Here is a 21,363-nt window from a genome sequence, read left to right as displayed (position 1 = left end):
CCTTCTGCATTGCTCCAGAGGATGCTGCCTCTGCCTTGGCCGTGGGTGGTTCCAGTTATCCCAGCCACGCTCCAGGAGAGGGCACCAGTTCCTCACTCACATTTCTTGTGAACCCACGGAGCATTGGAGCGTCCCTGCCTGGCCTGTGTGCAGGGATGCTGCTGTGGGGCCCACACGGGGAGCTGTGGGCAGGCAGAGCTCCTCCACCCCCGCCCTGGCACTCCTGGGCGGGCCAGATGGGGAGGGTTAATGTGTCCTAGTGAAGGAAGCGGATCGTTTGGAAAACGAGAGTGTTTGGAGCAGCTCTGCCTTGTGAAACTGCATTCAGGAGGGGAGGCAGGAGCATGCAGGTGCCTGTGTTCAGCTGTTGCAGTACCTGCAGTTGTGTGTGGTTTTGCTGGGGGAAGGAGAGAGAAGAGGTGAAGAAATGAAATGTGAACAGCACTTCTGTGGTGTGTCAGGTTATAAAACAAAACCCAAGAGCAGGGCTCTGTTCCACTGCCTGTCCCATGGTGAGCTGCTCTCCTGCAGACTGGGAATGCTGGGAGAGTCGAGGTAAATCAAAGATCATCTGTCTCAGTGTGACAAAAGCCCCTGTCACTGCTCTGCCTGTCCTGGGAGGAAGGGGCTGGGACACCAGGAGAGCCCCGGGCTGGCCCCCAGGTGCACAGAACTGGCTGTTGCAGAGAGGGAGGCAGCCAGGGGAGGGATTTACGTTGTCACTGACACGGGGGGACTTTGCAGAGCCCAGCACTGGGTCTGTCATCAGGGCAAGGGTCTCAGCCATGCTCCCACAGGGCTTTGGCTGTAGCCTCTCCGTCAGTGCCAGACAGGGAGGTGTGTCCAGCTTTGCTGCTCGGGCACATCTTAGCATTATTCCAGCCAGGATAAGTGTTCCCACAGGGAATGTGATGCCTCCCACGTGTCTGCTGCAGGTGCAACCCCCTCATCAACCTGAACTACGCTGTCCTGCTCTACAACCAGGGCGACAAGCAGGGGGCCCTGAGCCAGTACCAGGAGATGGAGAGGAAGGTCACCGTGGCCAGGGAGAGCAGCGCGCCCGACTTCGACCCCGAGGTTTGTGCCTGAGCTCAGGAGCCACCCCAGGGCTGGCAGCAAACGAGGAGGAGGTTTGACTTTGAGTCCAGTTATTAGGAAGAAATTCTGCTTATGAGATTTTCTGAGCGGAGCGGGCGCCTGCTGAGAGCTGCTCGCTTCCTTTCTGCTCTTTGAAGCTCAGTTCTTCAATCAATACAGAGCGAGACAAGATTCCCTCTTAATTAAGGGACTGAATTAGCAGAGATGTTTCCCCCAAGCACCAAGCTGCAGCCAGCTCTGCACAGCTCTTTTCTTGTAGGTTTTTTTGATGGTGTTGTTGACTTTATTGTTGTCTGACGTGTCCCTGCTTACAGTGCTCTTCTCTTTTTACTTCTCGAGAAGATGGTGGAGATGGCCCAGAAGATGGGAGCTGCTCTGCAGGTCGGGGAGAGCCTGGTCTGGACCAAGCCCTCTAAAGAGTCCAAATCCAAGCAGAAAGCTGCTGTGTCAGGGAAATCCAGCTCTCAGCAGCCTTTGGGCTCTAACCAGGCCCTGGGTCAAGCCATGTCCTCTGCTGCAGGATATGGGAAAGCCATGCAGCTCCCCCCAGGTATGTCTCCTCTGCTGTTCTTTCAAGTGGAGATGTGGGAGGAAAGCTCCCTTGGGAAGAGTTACAGCACATCTTCAGGAAGGGACTGACTTGCTCATACAGCAGTGAGAGCAATGTTTGGTGATAGCTTTCCCGGATTTCTGAGTTCAGGAAGATGCTCTGTGTAAGTGTATTTCACTCTCCTGCTTTTGCAGGGATGTGGGAGGCTGGGAAAGTTTCCCTTCCTGTCTGAGCCACAAAGATTCCATTAGCATGGGATTGTGATCTTGCTGTGGAAAGGAGGCATTTTCAGCAACCAGACCTCTTGCCTTTCTTTGGAAGGGCCCAGGAGCTGGTGTGCACAGACAGGCTGCTGCAGAGAAGGGAAAGGACAGACAACTTTCCAAAGCACTTTCATCATTTCTCTGACAGCAATAACTACAGCTGGATTGCTCTGAAGCTGCCCAGCCTTGCAGATGCTACTGGGTTTAGAGGGACTGAGGGTTCTCAGGAGGTGGTGTGAGCCGTTGGAGGCTCAGCCCATGATTCTGTGTGCTGGGGCTGGGTAGGAGCATCTCCTGAGCCATTCCAAGCATGACCTCCTCTCACCGCTCAGCTTCCGAGGAGGAATGCGCTGGAGATGTTGCTCATTGTGGTGATTTTCTGTCACTCTTGGTCTTGTTGCCTGTGGACTGAACCAGGAGAGTGGTTGTGTAATCCAGGCCTCTTTCTTTGGCATCCCTAAGGACATGTTCCATTTCTCACACATGGAATAAACTTTCCATGCAGGGGAGACTTAGCCAGAAGATCTGGAAAATAAAACTCACCAAGGGTTTAGGGTGTACCTGAAGGACTTTATTATCCAGATCAGAGAAGGGAGCTGGTTCATAGCATCAGCTGGCACCCTTAATTTAAGTGTAGAGACAACTTGTGTCCTGTTGTGATTTAATTCTGTAAGTAGCTACTTTAACTGCCTGGAAACCCTCCCCACATTTGCTAAAGCTGTGAACTGAAAACAACACTTTGGTTGGGGCTCCAGCTTGAGCATAAACCAGCTTCAGTGGAGCTGGAAGTGGCACTTCCCTGTGAGGGTGGTGAGGCCCTGGCACAGGCTGCCCAGAGCAGCTGTGGCTGCCCCTGGAGCCCTGGAAAAGGCCAAGGCCAGGCTGGGCAGGGCTTGAAACAACCTGGGCTAGTGGAAGGTGTCCCTGCCCTTGGCGTGGGGTGGGATGAGGTGAGCTTTAAGGTTCCTCCAACCCAAACCGTTCTGAGATTCTGTGATTCTAGAAAATGTTTTCCCTTCCAGAGCATGAGTTAATTCCTCCATTTGTACTGAATTCTGACAGCTGAGAGACTGTACCTGAGCTTCCTTTCAGCAGTGCTTTGGGCACTGTAAGGTCTGGATAGCTCCGTGTCAATAAACTAATGTTAGGCAGAAGGAATCTGAGGGTAATTAAAAGCTGTGACAAAACACACGTAGCCATAGAGTAACTCTAACTGTGCTCTCTCCGCAGGTGCTGCAACACCAGCTCTGCCAAAAAAGCCTCCCTCCCTGCCTCTGGAACCAGAACAGGAGCAGGACTCGGAGATGAGCCCTGAGGAGAACTCGGCTCCCCCAGGGGACAAGGAGCAGAGGAAGGAGAAGCCCCAGAGCCAGGAGGCAGCGGAGTAGGGCGGCTCTGGGCAGCACAGGCTGTGCAGGAGCCTCCCCAGGGCTGCCTGGGATTGGAGAAGGCACCTGCCCCGCCCCGCCCCGTGGTGGCCTCTCCCCAGTGTCAGTCCAGATGCAGCTGTGTTCCCTCAGTGACTTTAGCTCGAGGGCTCTGCCTTGTCCCAAGGGGTCGTGGCAGTGCCCAGAGGTTTCTGTGTAGCTGCTCTTAGTGCGGTCACAGCTCCCCACACAGCTGGAGCGTCGAGCCCTCCACAGGTTGGGTGTGAGTCCTCCAAAAGGACATTTAGCAAAGCCAGCAGTAGTTATTTAGGATCCTGCACCCTGAGGAGGATCAAACCCTTCCAGTGGTTGAACTGGTGAGCAGCTGATTTTGCATAAAGAACCGGTAAACTGAAGCTTCAGGGCTCTGTGTTTGCTGGTGAAGCTCCCCAGCTGTTTGAAATGTATTTCCTGCTTTTAGTTCTGCACTGTTGGACTGGATCCCTCCATAATTAGAGTCCAGGAGAGGAAGGTTAGTAATGGAAACATTCTCAGTGTGCAGGCAGCATGAGCAGGGCTCTGGGTACATCCCAGCCTTCAGCTGTGCTTTGTGGTTTGCTGCTCTTATCCAGAACAACATTAATGCATCTTCAGAGCCCAGCCAGGAGCTGAAGTGCTCTCCTGCTCCCTGGAGAACACTGAAGGAGTAGGACCCCTCACTTTCCCCTGGGTTCTGATAACCCAAACTGACTGCTTATCTTAAATGTGGCTTTTTTTCCCCCCAGCTGCCCTTTCTGCTGGGTTTTGTGTCAGGTCAGCTCTGGGGCAGCACTCCTGTAAGGATTCCCTCCTGCCAGGAGTTAAAAGAAAACAGAATTGTTTGGTAGAGCACTGGCAAATTGAAACAAACCAGACAAGGAGCAGTGTCAGTCAGGTACAGTGCAGAGATTTTTATTCACATTTAACTTCTTACACTGAAAGTTCCCGCAGCCTAACAGAGTGCCTGGGAAGGAGAGGTGAGGATTGCAGAGCAGGGGTGGGCAGGGGCTGGGAATTCTCCACCTCAGCCCCAAAACTTTAATTCAAGGCAGATTTTTGTGCTAGGATGCTTTGATGGGATAAATGTCACACAGGGAGCACGTACTGCACTTGGAGTTACTGTGAAGGGATTTATTTTAAATACATACTTTGTGAAAAGCTTATGCAACAAGGAACCAATTCTTCCATGAAATGAAGCAGTAGCACCTTCTTACTTCCTGGGAGCTTCATGTGTAAGGGAGCATTTTTAAATACATAATTCCAGTTGAATAATAAATAGAACTGCAATTCCTCATCCTGTCCCCTCTCCTCCCCTGGGCATGGCAATGGTGGCATTTGCATGCAGTAAATTCCTGGGATCTTTCTGGAGAGCATTTTTGTGCTAATGGTAATGAGGCTGGACTGCTCTTTCAGCTGGAATTAAGCAAGAGACTCTTCAGCAGGACTGCACTGAGGCATTTAGGGATTTTGGAAATCACACCTTATGTTCCAAAACCTGTTTCTGGCATCAGCCATGATTCTAATCCCCTCTTTTCCCCCCTCAATGGAAAAGAATCATGAGCCTAATTTCTAGGGAAGCAGAAACCATCTGCTTTAGGACTTTTCTTCCCCTTTTTAGGGAAAGGTCTGCGATGAACCAGGGTAAATCACAGAGCTCACAAGGTACTTTGCATCTTGGCTTCTGCACAGGAAACAAACTAAAAGACATTCAAACATCAATGCCTGGGCAGCGAGACCTTGTTCCAGCCAAGAGTAATGATCTGTCCATCCAGCAACATGTGTTCAGCCCAAAAAATGTAGTGTTGAGGTCCCTGAGACAACTGGATGCTGATTCATGGTACAGGCAGTATTAGTGGGTACGTGCTGTGCTCCTGTGCTTGTTTGCTCAGTTGTGACTGAGCAAGGTGGATGTGGGGGCCTTAAAGCTGTTCAGAATTTAGATTTAGATGGGAAGTGGGTTTCAGTTGGCAAAGCCTTTTCTGCAGAGACAGACAAGCCTCAGTGCTGAATGGGGGAAAACTTTACTAAAATAATAAGCTCCACACATAAATGCATTCAAAAAGGGCCCATGTTATAACAAGTGCTCCATCTGCCAAGACTTTTCTGTAAGAGAAAATCCAGTTCTGCTACAAGGAAAGCTTTACCACTCTCTCAAACCACACTGCTCTAAGAAGTCCATGTTTTTAGTGGAAGACACAGGTGAGATCTGAACCCAGTCTGCACCGAGGGGCAGCTTTCCTGAGAAGTTCACAGGGGAGGTTTTCAGGGTGTTTTTTCCATTGCCCTCGCCCCATTGCATTTTGATGGGATAATTCCTGCCAGCGTTTGTGTTCCTCAGCTGCTGTGAGATCTGCTGAACACAGGCTGATCCCAGGCTGTTGGGAACAGAGCTCCTGGCCCTGTGCCATTTCCAACCCGCACCTTTCCTTTGCTAAGGGAACATCCTCCCACCAGAGTCTGGATCAGTGGCTGCCTGAGAATTCAGCCTGGAGCCACCTGAGATACCACACGAGAAACTGCTCTGGAGTGACAGAGGAGAGCTTCATCCAACATCTCCAACAGGCAGAACCAGCATTCTGGGCTCTGAGATCCAAGTTCTACTGCAGAGGTTACTCAGATCCAGTATTTCCTCTGGTTTTCTGCTGTTCTCCCCTAAACTCTGAGGTTCCTTAGGCCAGGAATAGCAAGGCAGCAATTGTGTGACACAAGTCGTGCCAGCGCTGCTCTGGAACAGGTTGCACACAGACACTTCAGCTGTTCACTCGCTCACAACCCTCAGCTTTCACCTAAGCTGCAAGCTCCAAAAGAACCCCCAAACCAACATTTTAGGATAACTGGAAACTGAGTTCTGTTGTACCACGTCACAGAAGTGTCCCATTATTCAACTCTTTGCTCAGGACATGGCTGGAAAGGTCACCCTGTGGCACAGAACTCCTGATAATTCAGTGTATCATTACCGAATAAAGAGTAAAAAAAAAAAAGCCAAGCACAACTGCTGACAGTTTTCCATTGGGTTTTGGAATGGATTTAGTGCTCTGCTGCTTTCCAAGCTTTGGTTTCCAGTGGCTAAGGAGTGGAGCTGAGCTCTAAACCATCCAGCACAAAGCAGTTAATGAGGTCTTTGCCAAAGGCTTAGGAAGAACATTCAGCACCAGTTCTGTAAAATGAACTTGGGAGGGGAGGGCAAACTTGACTGGATCTCACACATCCCAGCAGGAGATAACCAAGAAACACAATAAAATCAAGCAATTCTTTAGTAATTCTGTGAAACTCCCCTGGAGAGGAACAAAGGTAAAGAACCTTTAAACTGGCAAGAGCTGGATTTGGGGTTGGCTCTTCCATGCCACAGCACCAAGGGCACAGTGGAGAAGGAACGTGTCCTTTGAGACTCTGCCAGGCCCCTGTGATTCACACCTCCCAAATCATCCAGCACTTGACCCTGAGTAAATGCCATGCACAGAAAACGGGAAGAACGCTCATTTTGGATCATGGATAAGACAAAATAAACCCAAGCCAAGGTGGCTGCAGGAACACACAAGTGAAAATACCAACGTGCACAGGTTTTACCATGGAGAGCTGTCACAGTGCTGAGCTCAGCTGCTGCATCTCCAGCAGGACCTGTGTGAATAAACATTTCCAGTGCAAACCCTGCCTCGGGAGTGAGGCTGGCTGAGGGTTGAGTCATCCAGCACTGGATTTCAAGGTACAAGTAACACAGGAGAACAAACAGGATTTGTAGAGACAGAGGATGAGGGGGAGCAGGGTCAGCTCAAGCCTGGTTTTGAAGCTTTGGTATTTTTGCAGCTGTTGAAGCAGCTTTTCTTTGTTGTCACTACTGGAGCTGTGCAGGTGTGAGACTACAGGTGCAGGGGAATTCAGGATTTCAGGAGCTCTGCCTCGCTGTCATTAATTTGGGAAGGCAGGAGGAAGTTAAGCACATCATGTTCACAGCATGTGAAACAAAGCAAAGGCTGCTGGGCCCCTCCATTCAATTCACATTTATTACCATATAGATTGTTCCTCAACTTAATCAGGGTCCCACTGGCACAGCTGATGAACGGGTCAGGGTGGTTACGGATTCTCCTTGGGAAGTGACTTGGGGGGCAAGAGAGCTCTGTGTACCTGCTAAAGCCGATTTGGGTAGAGCAGCAGCCTGGCCATCCCAAGGTGCTGGGATTTGAGCTGGGACTTCTGTGCCAGGGTTCCCAGCACACCCAGAATGGGCCACAGCAGAAATGTTACCCGTGAGGAGCAGCAGGAAGGAGGTAACAGTAATTACCAGTTTAGATTTTTGGCCCAGATGATTTCTAAGCAGCAAGCTCCTTTTAAATGATTGTTTACAGCAGTTATTTACTCTGATTAAAAAAGGTTACTTTGGCCTGTCATGTTCCTGTTCAATGCAAGCACAACTGACCCTGGGACAAGGTCTGTAGGTGCAGTCGTGGTTTTAGGTGGCCATAAGGAATGTCAGCCCCATCAGCCACACATCCCTGGAAGTGTTTTGGGAAGAAAGAAGTGAAATACAGCAGCAGGGGCATTGCTGGTGACAGCTTGAGTGTGCGCAGTTTTATTTCCAGCTCAAGAATCCACAGAGCTTGGCCCAGTATCAGGAAAGTGGAACCCAGTGTAAGCTAAGGATCACTTTCCAGCTGGCAGATCCACAGCCTTTGGTGGCCCTAGGAGTGCAGAGCCAAAAGGCCACCATCCCAGGCTGCAAAACAGCCTTGCTAATGGCCTTGGACTTCTAAGACAGCCAAAAGGAGAGGTTCTTTTCATTTATTTTCAGTTTAGGAAGACTAAACCAGAACTCCAAGTCCGGTGCTACAGTTTATCAATGATAATAGTAATAACAATCATCAACATCATAAAAAAATAATAGGGTAGAAATGCTTCCAGTCTTGAGAAGATCCTGCACCTGGATAAAATGCTGACAACTCAAGGGAGCTCAGGGTGGGATGAGCTGCAGGAAAACACAGCATTGCTGTACTTCTGCTCTGTACAATGCAGAAGACTTTGCTCAGGGGGAAAGCTGAATGTACGTGACAGCACTGTGTGCTGAGTCAGTGCACGTACAACAGCTGCCAGTTTTCATCCTTGCAGAGCAGTCAGGATGGCTTTTCCCACCAGAGAACACCACTGACAGCAGCCTGACAGCGTTATTGCAACAGATCACTCCACCCTGACTGACACAGACTCTCCTCCCTCCATTCAGGTGCGAAGACTGACCTGGAACAACCTCCCCCAAGCTCTAGTGAGGCACAGGCTTGCCCAGACATGCTGATTGCACTTAACCCACTTCTACTGAAAGGTGTCTTGAGAGCTGTGCACACCCACTCCAGGTTCCTGAAGTGGCCAGACACAAAACCATGCTGGTGCTCTGCAATTCTTAGTGTGTGACTATGAACAGGTAAAAAAAGAGAAGCAAAGTATTTAACAAGGACACATGGTTCTGCTTTTTTAATTCCAAAGGCCAGAGCAAAGAAACTATCAGTGACCTAGTCAGAAAAACCCCAACAGCAAACCCTAAAAAGGCCTCCTCACTTCAGTCTTACCTGGGAAACGCTGTTGCAGCTTTTGAGCTTCCAGAGGGGCCTTCCCTAATATATTAACCTTTCCTAATAGAGGCCAGGGAGACTGAAGAATTTGGCACAACCATTCTCAACCAACCAGAAAGGAGTCCCAGCACTCAAGAGCTTTTCTGTAACACACCAACTGTTAGCAGAGTATTTAGCGTACAGCAAACACAGGGAATGGTTTGGGGGTTCCCTGGCAGGGAAACAGAGCTGTCCCCCAAACAGAAACCCTGATTATCTTCACTCCTACTTCCCAAAAAACTAAGCACAGGCTGCTGGGGCTCAGTTGAACACCTTTAGTCACAGATATCCAGAATCACCTGTGCAGCCTGGGGTAGGTTCAGTCTGTGTCACATTTTGGGACCATGGCTCCCTCTGGGGCACACGGAGAGGTGATTGCACCAGGCAGTAATTCCATCCTCACCCCAAGCAAGGTTTGCAGTGTGCTGGGAGGAGATAACCCACAAGCCTTTTATTTTGTATTTACCAGAGGCAAGGCAGGGCCAGGCACTGCTATGCTCTCCCTGGGATCCAGGGGCAGGAAATTCTCCTGCTGCTGCACTTTCCAGCACCACCAGAAAAGATCCTTTCTGAGCTAAGAACAGCAAACTTTGCCAGCCAGGGATTTTGGTCTTTGTGTCCCTCCCCCTTAAGACAAAGCCAGTTTTCACATTAAATACTAAAACATCTGCACCTGCACGTGAAGCGCTCGAGTCACTGCCGAGTGACTGGAATGTAGCCGACAGTTTATACCTGGAATTATTCTTTGGCTCTTTTTCAGTTATACCCCGAAAACACACCACACCCTGGTTCTGTTCCTATACCACCACTGCTTCAAATCCCAATCCACGGGTCTCAGACACCGTGCAGTGTTGGAGAAGAAGGAGGGTCCTGCTTTCCTACTGAGGGTACACTTCGGAATAGAGCAGTCCCTCGGCTGAAATGGCATCCCCGAGTCCCACGGTCCGGACGGGATCCTTGCACACCAGCACGGGGGTGAAGTGGAAGGAGATGCCTTCCCTGTGCCAGTGCACCACGGGCTCATCTGGATTGAGGGAGATTTTGGACGGTGCCTCTGTGTGGGAGGTGACAAACTCCAGAGGAGCTTTGAGGAAGACCTTGCTGGTGTCGATGGTGTCGGTGGCACAGGCCTGGGTGCCGGCAGCCCTGGCCCCGGCCGCCACCGCCGCCGCCTGGTTGCCCCAGTGCCCGTCCACGGTGACCAGGATGTGGTAGGCCAGCGTGTGGAAGTGGATCCGCGTCAGGTCCGAGGCGCGCTCCGCTGTCTTGCCGTGCTCCTTCAGGATCCAGAAGAGGATGTCACTGACCACCCCCACATCGGGAATGCCGCTCCAGGAGGCCAGGGAGGCGTGGGGACCAGAGGCAGACTGGGTGAGGAACAGCAGCTCCTGCTCGTTCAGCCCGATGGAGTTCACCAGGGGAAAGACCTGCTAACAGAAACAGGGAACAGCGGGTTTGCCCTCAGGGGCAGAGTCAGACCTGGGATTCCCCCCAGGCTGTGGTTTTTGCAGCACCCTGCTGCTGGCTCAGCAGAAGCAGCACCCAGTTTCCCAGTCGCTGCACTTCCACAAGTTGGCAAGAATTACTTAGCCAAGAAAACATTCCATTTGATGCAATTAATTTTCCAGACACACACTTTGACAGTAAAGAGTAACAACACATCAACTCCACCTAAAACATAACACTGAGATCAGAGCCACGTCATGCTAAACAAGGAACCACCAGGAAAGAAATTCTGCAAAGAAACCGAGGGATTTTTAAAATGATAAACTCAGCTCAAATTCAATCCTCAATTTATCTCTGAATGTATGGTCCAAATGTTGAGTTTTGGTTTCTGTATTCATGCACTAGTGTGTACACCGTGATACTGAACCCGATCAAAAGAGCACATCCTTTCATTTTCCTTACCTGATGCATAATGTTGCTCATAAAATCCTGATCAGTCATACTGGCCAGCTCCAGGTGTATTGGAATGTCTGTTGGGATATCAGAGATGGAGGCCACAGCCTACAGGAAAATGGAAAAAACAACTCTAGAATATGTATTTATTAAGGAACAGAAGAAGAAAAGGGGTTTGGACTCAAGATACACATCCTTTAATCTTCCTGTGTGTGGATATAAACAATTTCAATGGGATGACCTGTGTGTGTACTACTAAGGAGAGGAAATAAAGCAACTTCTAGTTTGCAGAATCCCAGGGCAGGAAAACTGTATCTAACCTTAATCTCCTCCCAGCTCAGCACCTTCTAATGGATTAATTCCAAAAACCTCACAAACCTGAAGCAGCTGCAGAAGAGCTGATCCTAGAACAGGAAAAAGGCCAGTGCCTCACGGTAGGACGAGCCCTCAGCTGTAGAACAGGTGGTACAAGACAGATGCTGCTTAAGGAATGCAGGTGTTGATTACAACCTGGATCACCTCAGTATCCAGGATAGAAACAGTGTGGTTTAGCTGCTAGACAAGCCCAGTAACCAGATCAACACCCTCCAGCCAGGCAACCAGCCCTTCTTTTCCCTGGACAGGCCACTGAATCTAAGAAAAACCAGTGTTACAGAATTAGACTTCGGCCATGCCTGCAGCTCCCACTCTGCTTTTGGCATTGAATACTGAGACCTGTGGGAGCTCTAAGGCACAGCCTTCCTGCTCCTTCAAACCTGGGAAAACAAGGCCTTGCCACGAAACACTTGGAGTGGAAATGAAGGAGATTCAGGGATTCAGTATCTCACCTCCATGAGTCGTCTCTGTCGCATCTCCTTGCTCTGCCCTTCCATCATGTGGAGTCCTGAAAGCACCACCAGGTCTGGCTGGAATTCATCCAGGCTGGACACAAACACTTCCAGCATGTTCAGGGCGCCGTTGGACAGGTCGTGGGAGAAGATGAAGCGGTTGGCAGCGGGTGCCCTCACTCGGCCCCACTGCTCACCTGGGGTGGAGCAAACAGGACCAAGTGTGTGTGAAGTGGTTTATTCCTGGGCAAGATCACAAATTCAATGGGCTCCATCAGCGGCAAGAAAAGCCCTGAAGTTGTTTGAGCCATTACATGAAGGTTACCCCGAGTTTCATCAGCACGTGGTTAAATCTGTGTTTTCAGGGAGCATTTTAGTGTTTATGGAGCTTCAGAATGACACCCCTCAGGCTGTGCACCAATCTTAGAGATGTTCAGGGGCTCCACTGAACACTCAGCCTTTGGCAAGGTACCTGCTTGATATTCCAAGATAAGATGGAATTCATCTCTTTCCTGCATGGATTCTGGCGGCACAACCACATTGTCATCGAGCAGTTCGTGGAGTTTGGGACCAACTGGGCCACAAAGGAGGATCTAGAAAACAAGGAAAAACAAACAAGGTTTCTCTTGCCATGTCCCTTGCCAAAATTTCAGCATCACAACTGATGCTTGAATTAGACAACTGATTTTAAAAAGTTAATAATTCAATTTTTAAAAATCAGCTTGGAAGTCCAACCATATGTCCCACCAGCAGAACCTAAGAAGTAACTGCCAGATCCCCAAAACCTACACAGAAATGACATGAGACAAGCAAAGTAAAGAAGACAAGCAAAGGGCATGAAATGTTTGGAACATGTGTGTACCTTCAGGTCTGGATTTGTCGCGAGCTTCTGCCCGATGAGAGCAGCATTTCCTCCCACGTAAAGCTGTAAAACAAACAGAGCAGGGTGTGGGCATCCCCTGGCTTTGGGACCTTTAAACACATTTTAGTCCTCAGCACAGGCTGGAGATTTTGGCTTTTTAAAACAGGGTTCAGCAGTACCCAAGTTACTAAAGGTTATTGGGGCTGAAGGCAAAACGATTTTACAATTCTCTGTGAGGTCTCAACAAGTTGAGCATTCTTTATTTTTAATCTAAATATTCACCTTCAGGTAGCGGCCCTGTAAAAATCAATTCATTCGTAACAGTGACAGCGCTGTAAAAACCAACTCATTCAGCACATAAACAGCCCTTACTCCTGAGCAACCTCTCTGTGGCTAAAGCCCTGTGGGTTTTCAGCAAGGCTGACAAGGAGTCATTTAAATACTGCAGCAATTCTTCCTCCAGTTTGAGGTCGAGATGAAACCTGCTGCCTGTGCCCACATGAAGTGGAAGGAACTGGGGAAGTTGCTTCAGTAAAAAAGGTCAAACTTTCCAGTAAAACTCTGATTTGAGCTTGAAAAGCAGTGAGTATGGATTGTCCTGAGGGTCAAAGGTGCTCAGAGGAGGCCACAGAGATGCTCCAAGGGCTGCTCTGGAGCCAGGCTGGGAGAGCTGGGGGTGCTCTGCTGGAGAGGAGAAGGCTCCAGGGAGAGCTCAGAGCCCCTTCCAGGGCCTAAAGGGGCTCCAGGGAGAGCTGGAGAGGGACTGGGGACAAGGGATGGAGGGACAGGACACAGGGAATGGCTTCCCACTGCCAGAGGGCAGGGCTGGATGGGATACTGGGAAGGAATTGTTCCCTGTGAGGGTGGGGAGGCCCTGGCACAGGGTGCCCAGAGCAGCTGTGGCTGCCCCTGGATCCCTGGCAGTGCCCAAGGCCAGGTTGGACGGGGCTTGGAGCAGCCTGGGACAGTGGGAGGTGTCCCTGCCCATGGCAGGGGGTGGCACTGGGTGGGCTTTAAGGACCCTTCCAACCCAAACCACCCCTGGCTTCTCTCACAGAAAACATACATACAGCTGAAAATCAGGAGATTCCTCACTCCCAGCCTCATCCCAGGGTGTTGGAGGCTCTTCCACAGCCTCAGCCCCATCTGGCTCCCAAGAGGCATCTCTGACATTTCAGTTTGGGAATGTCAGCAGGGGAGAGACCATTTCAACCCCTCCCATTTGCAGCAGGGGCAGAATCCCACGGAAAACCATGAACGCAACTCAAGCTACACCACAAGTTTCTTCCTAAACGGTTTTGTCTCTAGAGAGAGAGTGGAAGCCAGCAGTGCTCAGGGAGTAAGGAGGAGGAGTGCCAAGGCTCCGCTGCGGGTGCAGACCCACCTGTGCCGCGGGGTGCTCCGAGGCTGTCCGTGCGATGGCCTGGAACGCCTCGGCGTCGCTGAAGAAGCGCTCGGCAGCCGCCCCTCTCTCCATGAAGTGGGCAAAAGCCTCCCTCAGGTCCTGCCCGGAGCTCAGGACCGCGTGGTTCTTCCCTTCGCCGGGCTCCAGGCCCAGGGCCTCCAGCAGCTTCACCCCGGACAGAACCACATCCACGCAGGCGTTGACGCTGGGAGAGAGAAGGAAAAGGCCTCCTGGGAAAAGCAGACAGACCTCAGGGCACCTGGGAGTGCAGTGAGGTCACACCCCTGACTGTGCAGGGGGAGAACAACCAACCAAAGGGAAAAAGGGCACAGGCATTTCCTGAAATTCTCTCCTAAAGCTTTCTCCATTTGACTAGCTTTTATCGTGCCCAGAGAGGGATTTCTAACTTCCTGCTGAATGAAAACAAGGAAAGCTGCGTGATCCAAAGGTGGTTGAGTATGTTACAATACAGGTCCTACTTAATTTCCTGCCTTGGGCTCACTCGAAAAGACCACGCACAGTAACAGTAGCATTTTAAATTCCTAGAAGCTTTTAAAAATTTATGTATTTTGGGTTTCAAATGTGCATGTGATTCAAAACTGTTAAAAGCAAAACTGAAAGTGTTTAAGTCAGCTAGATCAACCTCTGGAGTTTCAACTATTCCTAATAATACCCAAAGCCACACATAACTCCCCACACCGGCTGGTTCTGTTAACGAGAAGACAAGAGAGCAATCTGTCTCAGCAAGTTGAAGTATTTGAAAATGGCAGTTTCTGAAGGACCGTCCCAAACTTACAGAAACAGCATGCAGTGGGAACAGGAGAAAAATCCTGTGATAGTAAGGGAGGGAGAAGAACCATTTCAGCAGATCCAGGCTTTACTGAAAGTCTAACTTCCAGTGCCCATTTCTCATTGATTTAATCACAGTCTAATTCAGACTAGAGGATAGGAAAGTTTCTAGCTGGAACCAGAACCCCGGGAAGACAATTTATAAACATTTGCCCTTGTCTCACTCCATGGTTTCAGAGAGATAACAATATACAGCAAATACTTCCTGAGATTACACCAGCAATTATTTAAGCATCTTCTGGAGCTGCTGTCAAGTTCCATTTCTTCTCCTCTGCCCCACATGTCCCTGACAGGGATCCAAACCATCCATGAAACTCGTGCAGGATCCCTGACTTTCTCCACATCTCCCCCCACGACACTCCAAGGGCCAGTTCCTGCTCCCTGTCAGTGTGGAGTGCTCAGCACTCAGCACTCCCTTGGCAGTGACCTCTCAGGACTCAGATTTGGGCTGCAACACGGCAAAGCTGCATCAAACGAAATGAAGGACATGAAAAACCCTGAGGCTTTCCACTCCACGAGGTAACCAGCCCAGAAATCCTCTGGATGTGCATCACCTCCTGCACCGAGGACAGAGAAATTTCCTCGCATGGCAGAGAAAAGAAACCACAAGCTCAAGCAGCATTTTAGCCCCAATTTTATGTTTTAATGAATCATTACAGATCCAAGGGGATGAAACTAAGTCACATTCCTCTGCTAACACAGAGCTACACAGCCATGGAAGTGGATAACTCCTTCCAACACCCAAAGGCTGAATCCTCCAGTCAAAGGCAAGTAATCCTGCCATGTCCATATATTTAAAAGAAAGTGAGTCAAGCACTAAATATAACGTCTGGATTGATGGTCAGACTTAAACCCAGCATTTAAGATCAATGTTACATTCCTGAACTTTCCCCTTGTTCTCTTCCCACTTTAAAAAGAGACAGTGGCTTGAATTTCCCTGTGCTCAACATCCACTGCCTTCCCTCTCCCTTCCCTCCACACCTCTCTCCAGCTCTGCCCAGACTCAGTTACCTCTTCCCAAAGGTGAAGGCTTTGCTCCCTTCTCCACTTTATAAACTTGTCTCTGGTACCTATTTATTGCCAGCCTGTGCTGGATGGACCAGCAGCTCCAACTGACCCCAACCCTCAGATGCTGCACATGAATTTGTTTTAAAGACAAGCAAGCTGGGAATAATGTCTCTGGAGAAGGGCTGTCAATAGGGCCTGAGCCCAGCTTAAATCCCCACCACAGGAGTGTTCTGGATCACTGATTGCCTCAGCCGATGTCCAACTCAGACCGGGCAGCGCTAAGGGAGGTGCTGCACTCACGTCTGGCTCTTTTGATGGAATCACAGCATGGTCTGGGTTGGGAGGGACCTCCAAGATCATCTGGCTCCATCCCCTATCACAGGCAGGGACACCTTCCACTATCCCAGGATGCTCCAAGCCCCCGTCCAACCTAGCTTTGGGTGCTGCCAGGGATCCAGGGGCAATCACAGCTGCTCTGGGCATCCTGTGCCAGGGCCTCCCCACCCTCCCAGGTAACAATTCCTTCCCAATATCTCACCTAATCTTGCCCTCTGGCAGTGGGAAGCCATTCCCATCCAGCCCTGTCCCTCCATTCCCTGGCCCAAGTCCCTCTCCAGCTCTCCTGCAGCCCCCCTTGGCCCTGGAAGGGGCTCTGAGGTCTCCCTGGAGCCTTCTCCTCTCCAGGTGAGCACCCCCAGCTCTCCCAGCCCTTGGAGTATCTCCGTGGTCTCCTCTGGATTCGCTGCAGCAGCTCCACGTCCTTCTGATGTCGGGACCCCATGGCTGGAGGCAGCTCTGCAGGTGGGGCCTCACCCGGGCGGGGCGGACACATCCCAGGTACATGGCTACGCACGCCGGGCCGCAGCACATCCGTACCCGCACATTCCACACCCACGCACGTGGACACCGGGACGCGCATCCCGGCCCAGGCGCGCTCCCCGCCCCGCCGCCAGGGGCGCTCCCCGCGCGCTCCCGCACCTACCCGACGGCGACGCGCGCCCAGCCGCGCGCGGGGCGGACAATGGCCGCCTGCCAGGCCGCCACCGTGCGCGCCTCCAGCGAGCGGGCGCGGCGCAGCGTCCCCAGCAGCGAGGCCGAGAGCTGCCGCAGGGCCGCGGGGGGCAGCTCGGGGCCCAGCACGCACAGGTAGCCCAGGGCCAGGGCCAGCAGGCCCACGAACACCGACCGCTGCCACATCGCGCCGGACGCGCTCCGCTCCTCCTCCCCCGCCGCCGCGGCTGAGGCGGGGCGCCGCCGGCGGGGGCCTCCTTACGCCGCCTCCGTAGCGCCCCGCCCCCGCTGGCTGCCGGACGGCGTAAACCGCTTCGGGAATCGCGGCGCGCCGCGCCTCCTGCACAACCTGCGTGCGGCCCGGCCGTGCGGTTGCGCCACTTGCGTAACTCGGTACGGGAACAGCGCTCCCCCTGCCCAACTTGCGTGCGGCCCGGCCACACCGCTGCGTCACCTGCGTAACTCGGTACGAGAATGGCGCTCCTTCTGCGCAATCTGCGTGCGGCCCAGCGGTGCGGCTGCGCCACTTGCGTAACTCCGTACGAGAATACCGTAGCGGCGCGGGGCGGTGCGTCGTGAGGGGAGATGGCGGGGCAGCGGTTCCCTCACGGCACCGCCGGGCCGAGGCCTCCGGGAACGGGCCGGGCCGAGGCAGCCGGGCCCTCGGGCAGCGGGGAGCCGGGGCGAGGAGCCCGCGGTGAGGAGCCCGCGGTGTGCGCTGCCCTGGTGCCGGGGCCTTCAGTAGCGCTGAGCTGATGTCCTGCTGGGCATCGTGTCTGCACCCTCCATGTACGTAGTACTGCTGCTCCATGCCCTCCTCGGGGTTGTTTCTTTGTTTCGCAACAGCCGTGTGGGTCTGTGTTGTGTTTCCACTCTGCCCCAACAGGACAGTACCTGCGGTCCCACAGCTCCTCTGCCCTGCCTCACACCAAAGTTTCTCTAAAGGCTCACGTCCAGCAATGCAGTCGCTGTCCGAAGCTAGTAACCAGCTCTAGTAGGGTTGGTTATTCTTTCTCTTTGGTGGAAAAGTTCCTGGTCTCGCCGTGTTCCGTGCCATTCCCAGGGTGAGGTGTCCTCATCAGACCTGCCCGCAGCCCTGAGGCCGCGCGTGCTGGGAGCAGGGCTGGGACCGCCTTTGCTGCCCGGTGCATCCATCACAGAGGGGCTGCAGTGAGCAAGGGAGGTTTTCCTTTTTAATGAAAGGGAGTTTTTCTGGGCTTCTTTAGAAATCACAGCAACGTTCACTCAGAGACTTCTGACAAAATTTGCAAGAGTTTGACAACTATGTGCCACAGCGCGTTGGCTGAGGCAGCCGATAATTTTCTTACTCAGTTCTGTGTTTTGAGTGATTGTCATCTCCTCAGACTCTGACAAAGTAAGCAGTAAAGGAGATAGAATAGTGGAAGGCTTTTTTGTTGATTTCTCTTTCTTTTTAGGATGGTATTTAGTCAGCAGCCATTGTCATGAATTCATGACTGGCCCTCAGGGCTCATTGGCTGCCCATCAGGTTCCCTTTCTTACTAGGCATTGCCATAAAGGACTTCCTCATTTATTTATGTATTCTCTCCCTCTGAAGTTATTCCTCAGAGTTTTGAGGGTGCAAAGGTGGGCAGGACAGGCGGATGATGGAGGCTGGAATTGCTGGTGAAGGAGAGAGTGAGAAAAAACCTTCCTCACCTGGCAGCTGATGGTGACCAGGGGCACTGACTGAGTTTGTGAGCCTAAGCGTTATGAAAATGTGATGATCTTTAAGAACAGAATCCTGAAAACAAACTGGAGGCCTTTCTGCCTTCCCTGTTCTTCAGCAGATCCTTCAAACTGTTCTTTATGCTCGAATACCTTCCTGCTGTTATAAACATATATTATAATGCTGGCTTCTCGCAAAGTATTAAGGTAGATATTATTATTTAGAAATGCTTTTTGCTGTATGGATGTAGTTTTCTCTCTTTTTAGCAAGAATGTTAGCAAGTGTGAGCAAGTAAGAGAACCTCCAAGCGAGCAGAGGATGAGGCCCGAGGAGCTGCTGATCAACACTTTGTCCAGGGAACAAAAGGGCCCAAAGGCTGCTCTGCCCGGAGAACGGGCGGCCAGGAGAGCCCAGAGCCGCTATCACCGCTCTGCCCGGGGGGCAAAGAGGCCCAAAGCTGCAGTCAGCCCTGACTGTCTGGAGAATTAAGAGATCCACCCTACCATCGACTCTTACCTAGCGGGCCCAACCCCAAGAATCAAAAGAAATAAAACCGCAAGGCAGAAGAATACGCATGCTCTAAAAAGGCGGAACCAAGGAGTGGCCATGCAGAACAGCTCCGGGAAAAGTTTGAATATGAATAGAGAACAGACAGTAAAAAATGGTATAAAAAGGACTCACCTCGAGCATCAGGTGTGCTCTTGGCAGAGCGCCAAGGCACCCGGCCGTTACCCCTTTGCTTTATTTTATGTGTCTCTTATTGTCTTTATATTAAACCCTTTAAATTCTCACAGGAGAGCGAACCTCATTTTTCACACTGCTGTAGTGCCCCTTCACTTCTGAGAGCGCGATCATCTTCTCCTCTCAGACCCTGTTCAGCCCACCAGAGTTGCTCTGTTAATGTGTAACCCCCCTTTTCCTTTGCTCAGGTGGTCTTTGGGTTTTGTCAGTAGCTTTTTCATTTGAACAAATTTAATCGTTTCCCCTTCGGTGCTTTTCTGGCTGATGTTTGATCTGTCTGTGATTATGAAATCTCCCTGGGGGACACGCCTGCGAGGCTCTCATGGTTACAAACAGCCCTCCAGCCCAGGCGGGCGGAGAGAACAGAGCAAATACCTGCCCAAAAACCCTGCTGCAATGAGGGCTTCACCTGTGGGACCGGGGTATTTATAGCCTTGTCAGAGAACATCATAATTAGATGTGCCCACGGGGCAGCCTCAACCCAGAGCATTGTCACCGCTCGGGGACCCTGTTATTAGTCCCGTGTCTGGGTGTGGCTGTGAGCAGCAATCTGACACAGCAACACCTTGGGGAATTAAGGCACAATTCCTCTTTCGGGTGATTAGTTTGTCACCTGATGCTGATGCAGTTGTTGCCCTGTAGACTGAAATTGGTTTTTTTTTTTTTTTTTTTTAACAACAGGTGCAGTTTCCACATGAACGCAACCGAAGCTGCTGAGGAGGAACCATCTCGGTTTGATCTTTGTAAGCTGCTGGTGTTCAGCCTCCATGGACAGTTCTGTCAGTGCACTCGAACAAGGCTGCAAAGATAATGGTAAGATTCGTTTTGCAATCTGCCAACAAAAAAAGAGGTTTATAAAAAGACAAGTTCCCTCAGAGAACCTGTTCAGTTAAAGAGCTAAACACCCATTTCTTGGTCAACATTTATTTTTTAAGCTAATGGAGATCTGGGTTTGTCTCAAACAGCAAAATTAGAGCTGAAACTGTCAGTTGAGAACTGAAGTCCAGCTCCGTATTGCCTGCCCTTGAGCCACCCCATGAATTCCAGTTAGAGGTAACAGAGAGGGACCCAGGGCTGTTGGATTCACAGGAGCTAACTCAGACTGAATAAAAAGTATTAATTAAACACCTGTTTAATTATGGAACTAGCAAGCTGATTGCTTCTGGGTCGCTGCTGTGTGTCATTTCAAAGAGCTGAAACTGATCTCCATGAGTTTTCACTGGGAGACTTTTATTAAAAGCATGGGAAGAAAAGGATAAGAGTTAAGAGATTTTTTTAGAATGGAAAGAGTTAAAATTCAATGTCAACAGTTTTCCTTCATTTCTTTTCCCTGGTGTTATGAAGTCCTTGTATAAGAAATCTTTTTCTTGACAGTTTTTTGGTATAAGCTGCTTGTGACTTGGGGGGGTGGTAGAGGGACAGTGGTTTTAATCAGTGTTCAGTTATTGGAAGGAACTTGTTCCCTTTAGGAAAAAAAAAAAAAGAGAAAAGGTGGGAAAAAAAGAGAGACGGTGGAAAACCCCCTTTTTTCTGCAGGAAGCAGACAAAGGATGTGTTTTTTCCTTGTTTGAAGATTAGCTATGGAGAGTTGCACATGTGGCCCCTGTTCTCAGGCCACTTGGAGCTGACAGACCTGTATGTGTGAGCTTTTCACCTCACAGAATTTGCTTTTCAGACCATGGGCTTGGTTTGGAGAAATGAGGGTTTGCCAGACCCTCATTAGGCAGGAGGCAAGAGGGAAGGGAACAAGGGTGGGCAAGGGGAGGAAACAGCAGGGAGGGGTGAAAACCAAAGCTTCTAGTTCTCAAAGGAGCTCTAGAAACCTGTTTTTCTTACTTTGAACTCACAAGCTTGAAGCACTTGTCTTTACTGCTTATTAAGTTGAATTTCCATATTCAAATGAGCTCATTCCCTTTGACCTACTTTGGCCAGTTAAACTCTAGGCCAGTGCACAATGCAGGGAGGGGAGGAGCCTTCCCAAAGTATGAATTCCTTTATTGTTGTGAGGATCGGTCCTGTGTGTGTCTGCAGTGCCTGGGATGGACCCTGTAGCTGGAGCTAATGAACACTGGGCAGGACCCAGGGCACGGTTTGGATGGCAGGTCCTTGCAGCCCTCTCAGCTCCTGTCCTGTCCAGCACTCCCAACGTATTGTCCCTTATCT

At 50.9% G+C, this 21,363-nt stretch overlaps 2 protein-coding genes across 6 annotated transcripts in view; one reads left to right on the top strand and one right to left on the bottom strand.

The window, feature by feature from the left end:
- The window catches only part of BBS4 (Bardet-Biedl syndrome 4), a 35,067-nt gene extending 30,456 nt beyond the window's left edge, over nucleotides 1–4,611 (top strand). For all 4 annotated transcript variants that reach the window (XM_042022700.1, XM_042022699.1, XM_042022702.1 and 1 more), the window contains 3 exons: nucleotides 936–1,077; nucleotides 1,441–1,648; nucleotides 3,142–4,611. In XM_042022700.1, the coding sequence (XP_041878634.1) occupies nucleotides 936–1,077; nucleotides 1,441–1,648; nucleotides 3,142–3,299 (508 nt within the window). In that variant the 3' untranslated portion in view covers nucleotides 3,300–4,611. The remainder of the gene's footprint in view (nucleotides 1–935; nucleotides 1,078–1,440; nucleotides 1,649–3,141) is intronic.
- Nucleotides 4,612–8,077: 3,466 nt separating this feature from the next.
- ADPGK (ADP dependent glucokinase) lies at nucleotides 8,078–17,031 on the bottom strand. 2 transcript variants are annotated; one of them, XM_042022704.1, is made up of 7 exons: nucleotides 16,744–17,031; nucleotides 13,884–14,109; nucleotides 12,500–12,562; nucleotides 12,110–12,230; nucleotides 11,638–11,834; nucleotides 10,820–10,918; nucleotides 8,078–10,341 (listed from the first exon to the last, which is right to left on the bottom strand). In XM_042022704.1, the coding sequence occupies exons 1-7, from the start codon at nucleotides 16,956–16,958 to the stop codon at nucleotides 9,790–9,792; spliced, it is 1,473 nt and encodes a 490-aa protein (XP_041878638.1). In that variant the 5' UTR covers nucleotides 16,959–17,031; the 3' UTR covers nucleotides 8,078–9,789. The 2 variants fall into 2 exon arrangements, with proteins under 2 accessions (XP_041878638.1, XP_041878639.1); XM_042022705.1 differs by having other exon boundaries at nucleotides 8,078–10,338; nucleotides 16,744–17,028.
- Between the last annotated feature and the right edge of the window lie 4,332 nt (nucleotides 17,032–21,363).

This window comes from Corvus kubaryi, unplaced genomic scaffold (assembly GCF_017639235.1).
Source record: "Corvus kubaryi isolate FWS band 111438036 unplaced genomic scaffold, C.kubaryi_AGA036_p1.0 37220, whole genome shotgun sequence".
NCBI lineage: Eukaryota > Metazoa > Chordata > Aves > Passeriformes > Corvidae > Corvus > Corvus kubaryi.
This window is presented reverse-complemented; position numbering and strand designations above follow the sequence as displayed.

Excerpts from the sequence above, each read along its gene's own strand:
- ADPGK (XM_042022704.1), bottom strand. The coding sequence starts at position 16,958 with ATGTGGCAGCGGTCGGTGTTCGTGGGCCTGCTGGCCCTGGCCCTGGGC. Across the intron at positions 14,110-16,743 it reads TGGGCGCGCGTCGCCGTCGG|CGTCAACGCCTGCGTGGATG; the intron begins GTAGGTGCGGGA and ends TCTCTCTCCCAG. Across the intron at positions 12,231-12,499 it reads CGACAAATCCAGACCTGAAG|ATCCTCCTTTGTGGCCCAGT; the intron begins GTACACACATGT and ends CTTGTTTTCTAG.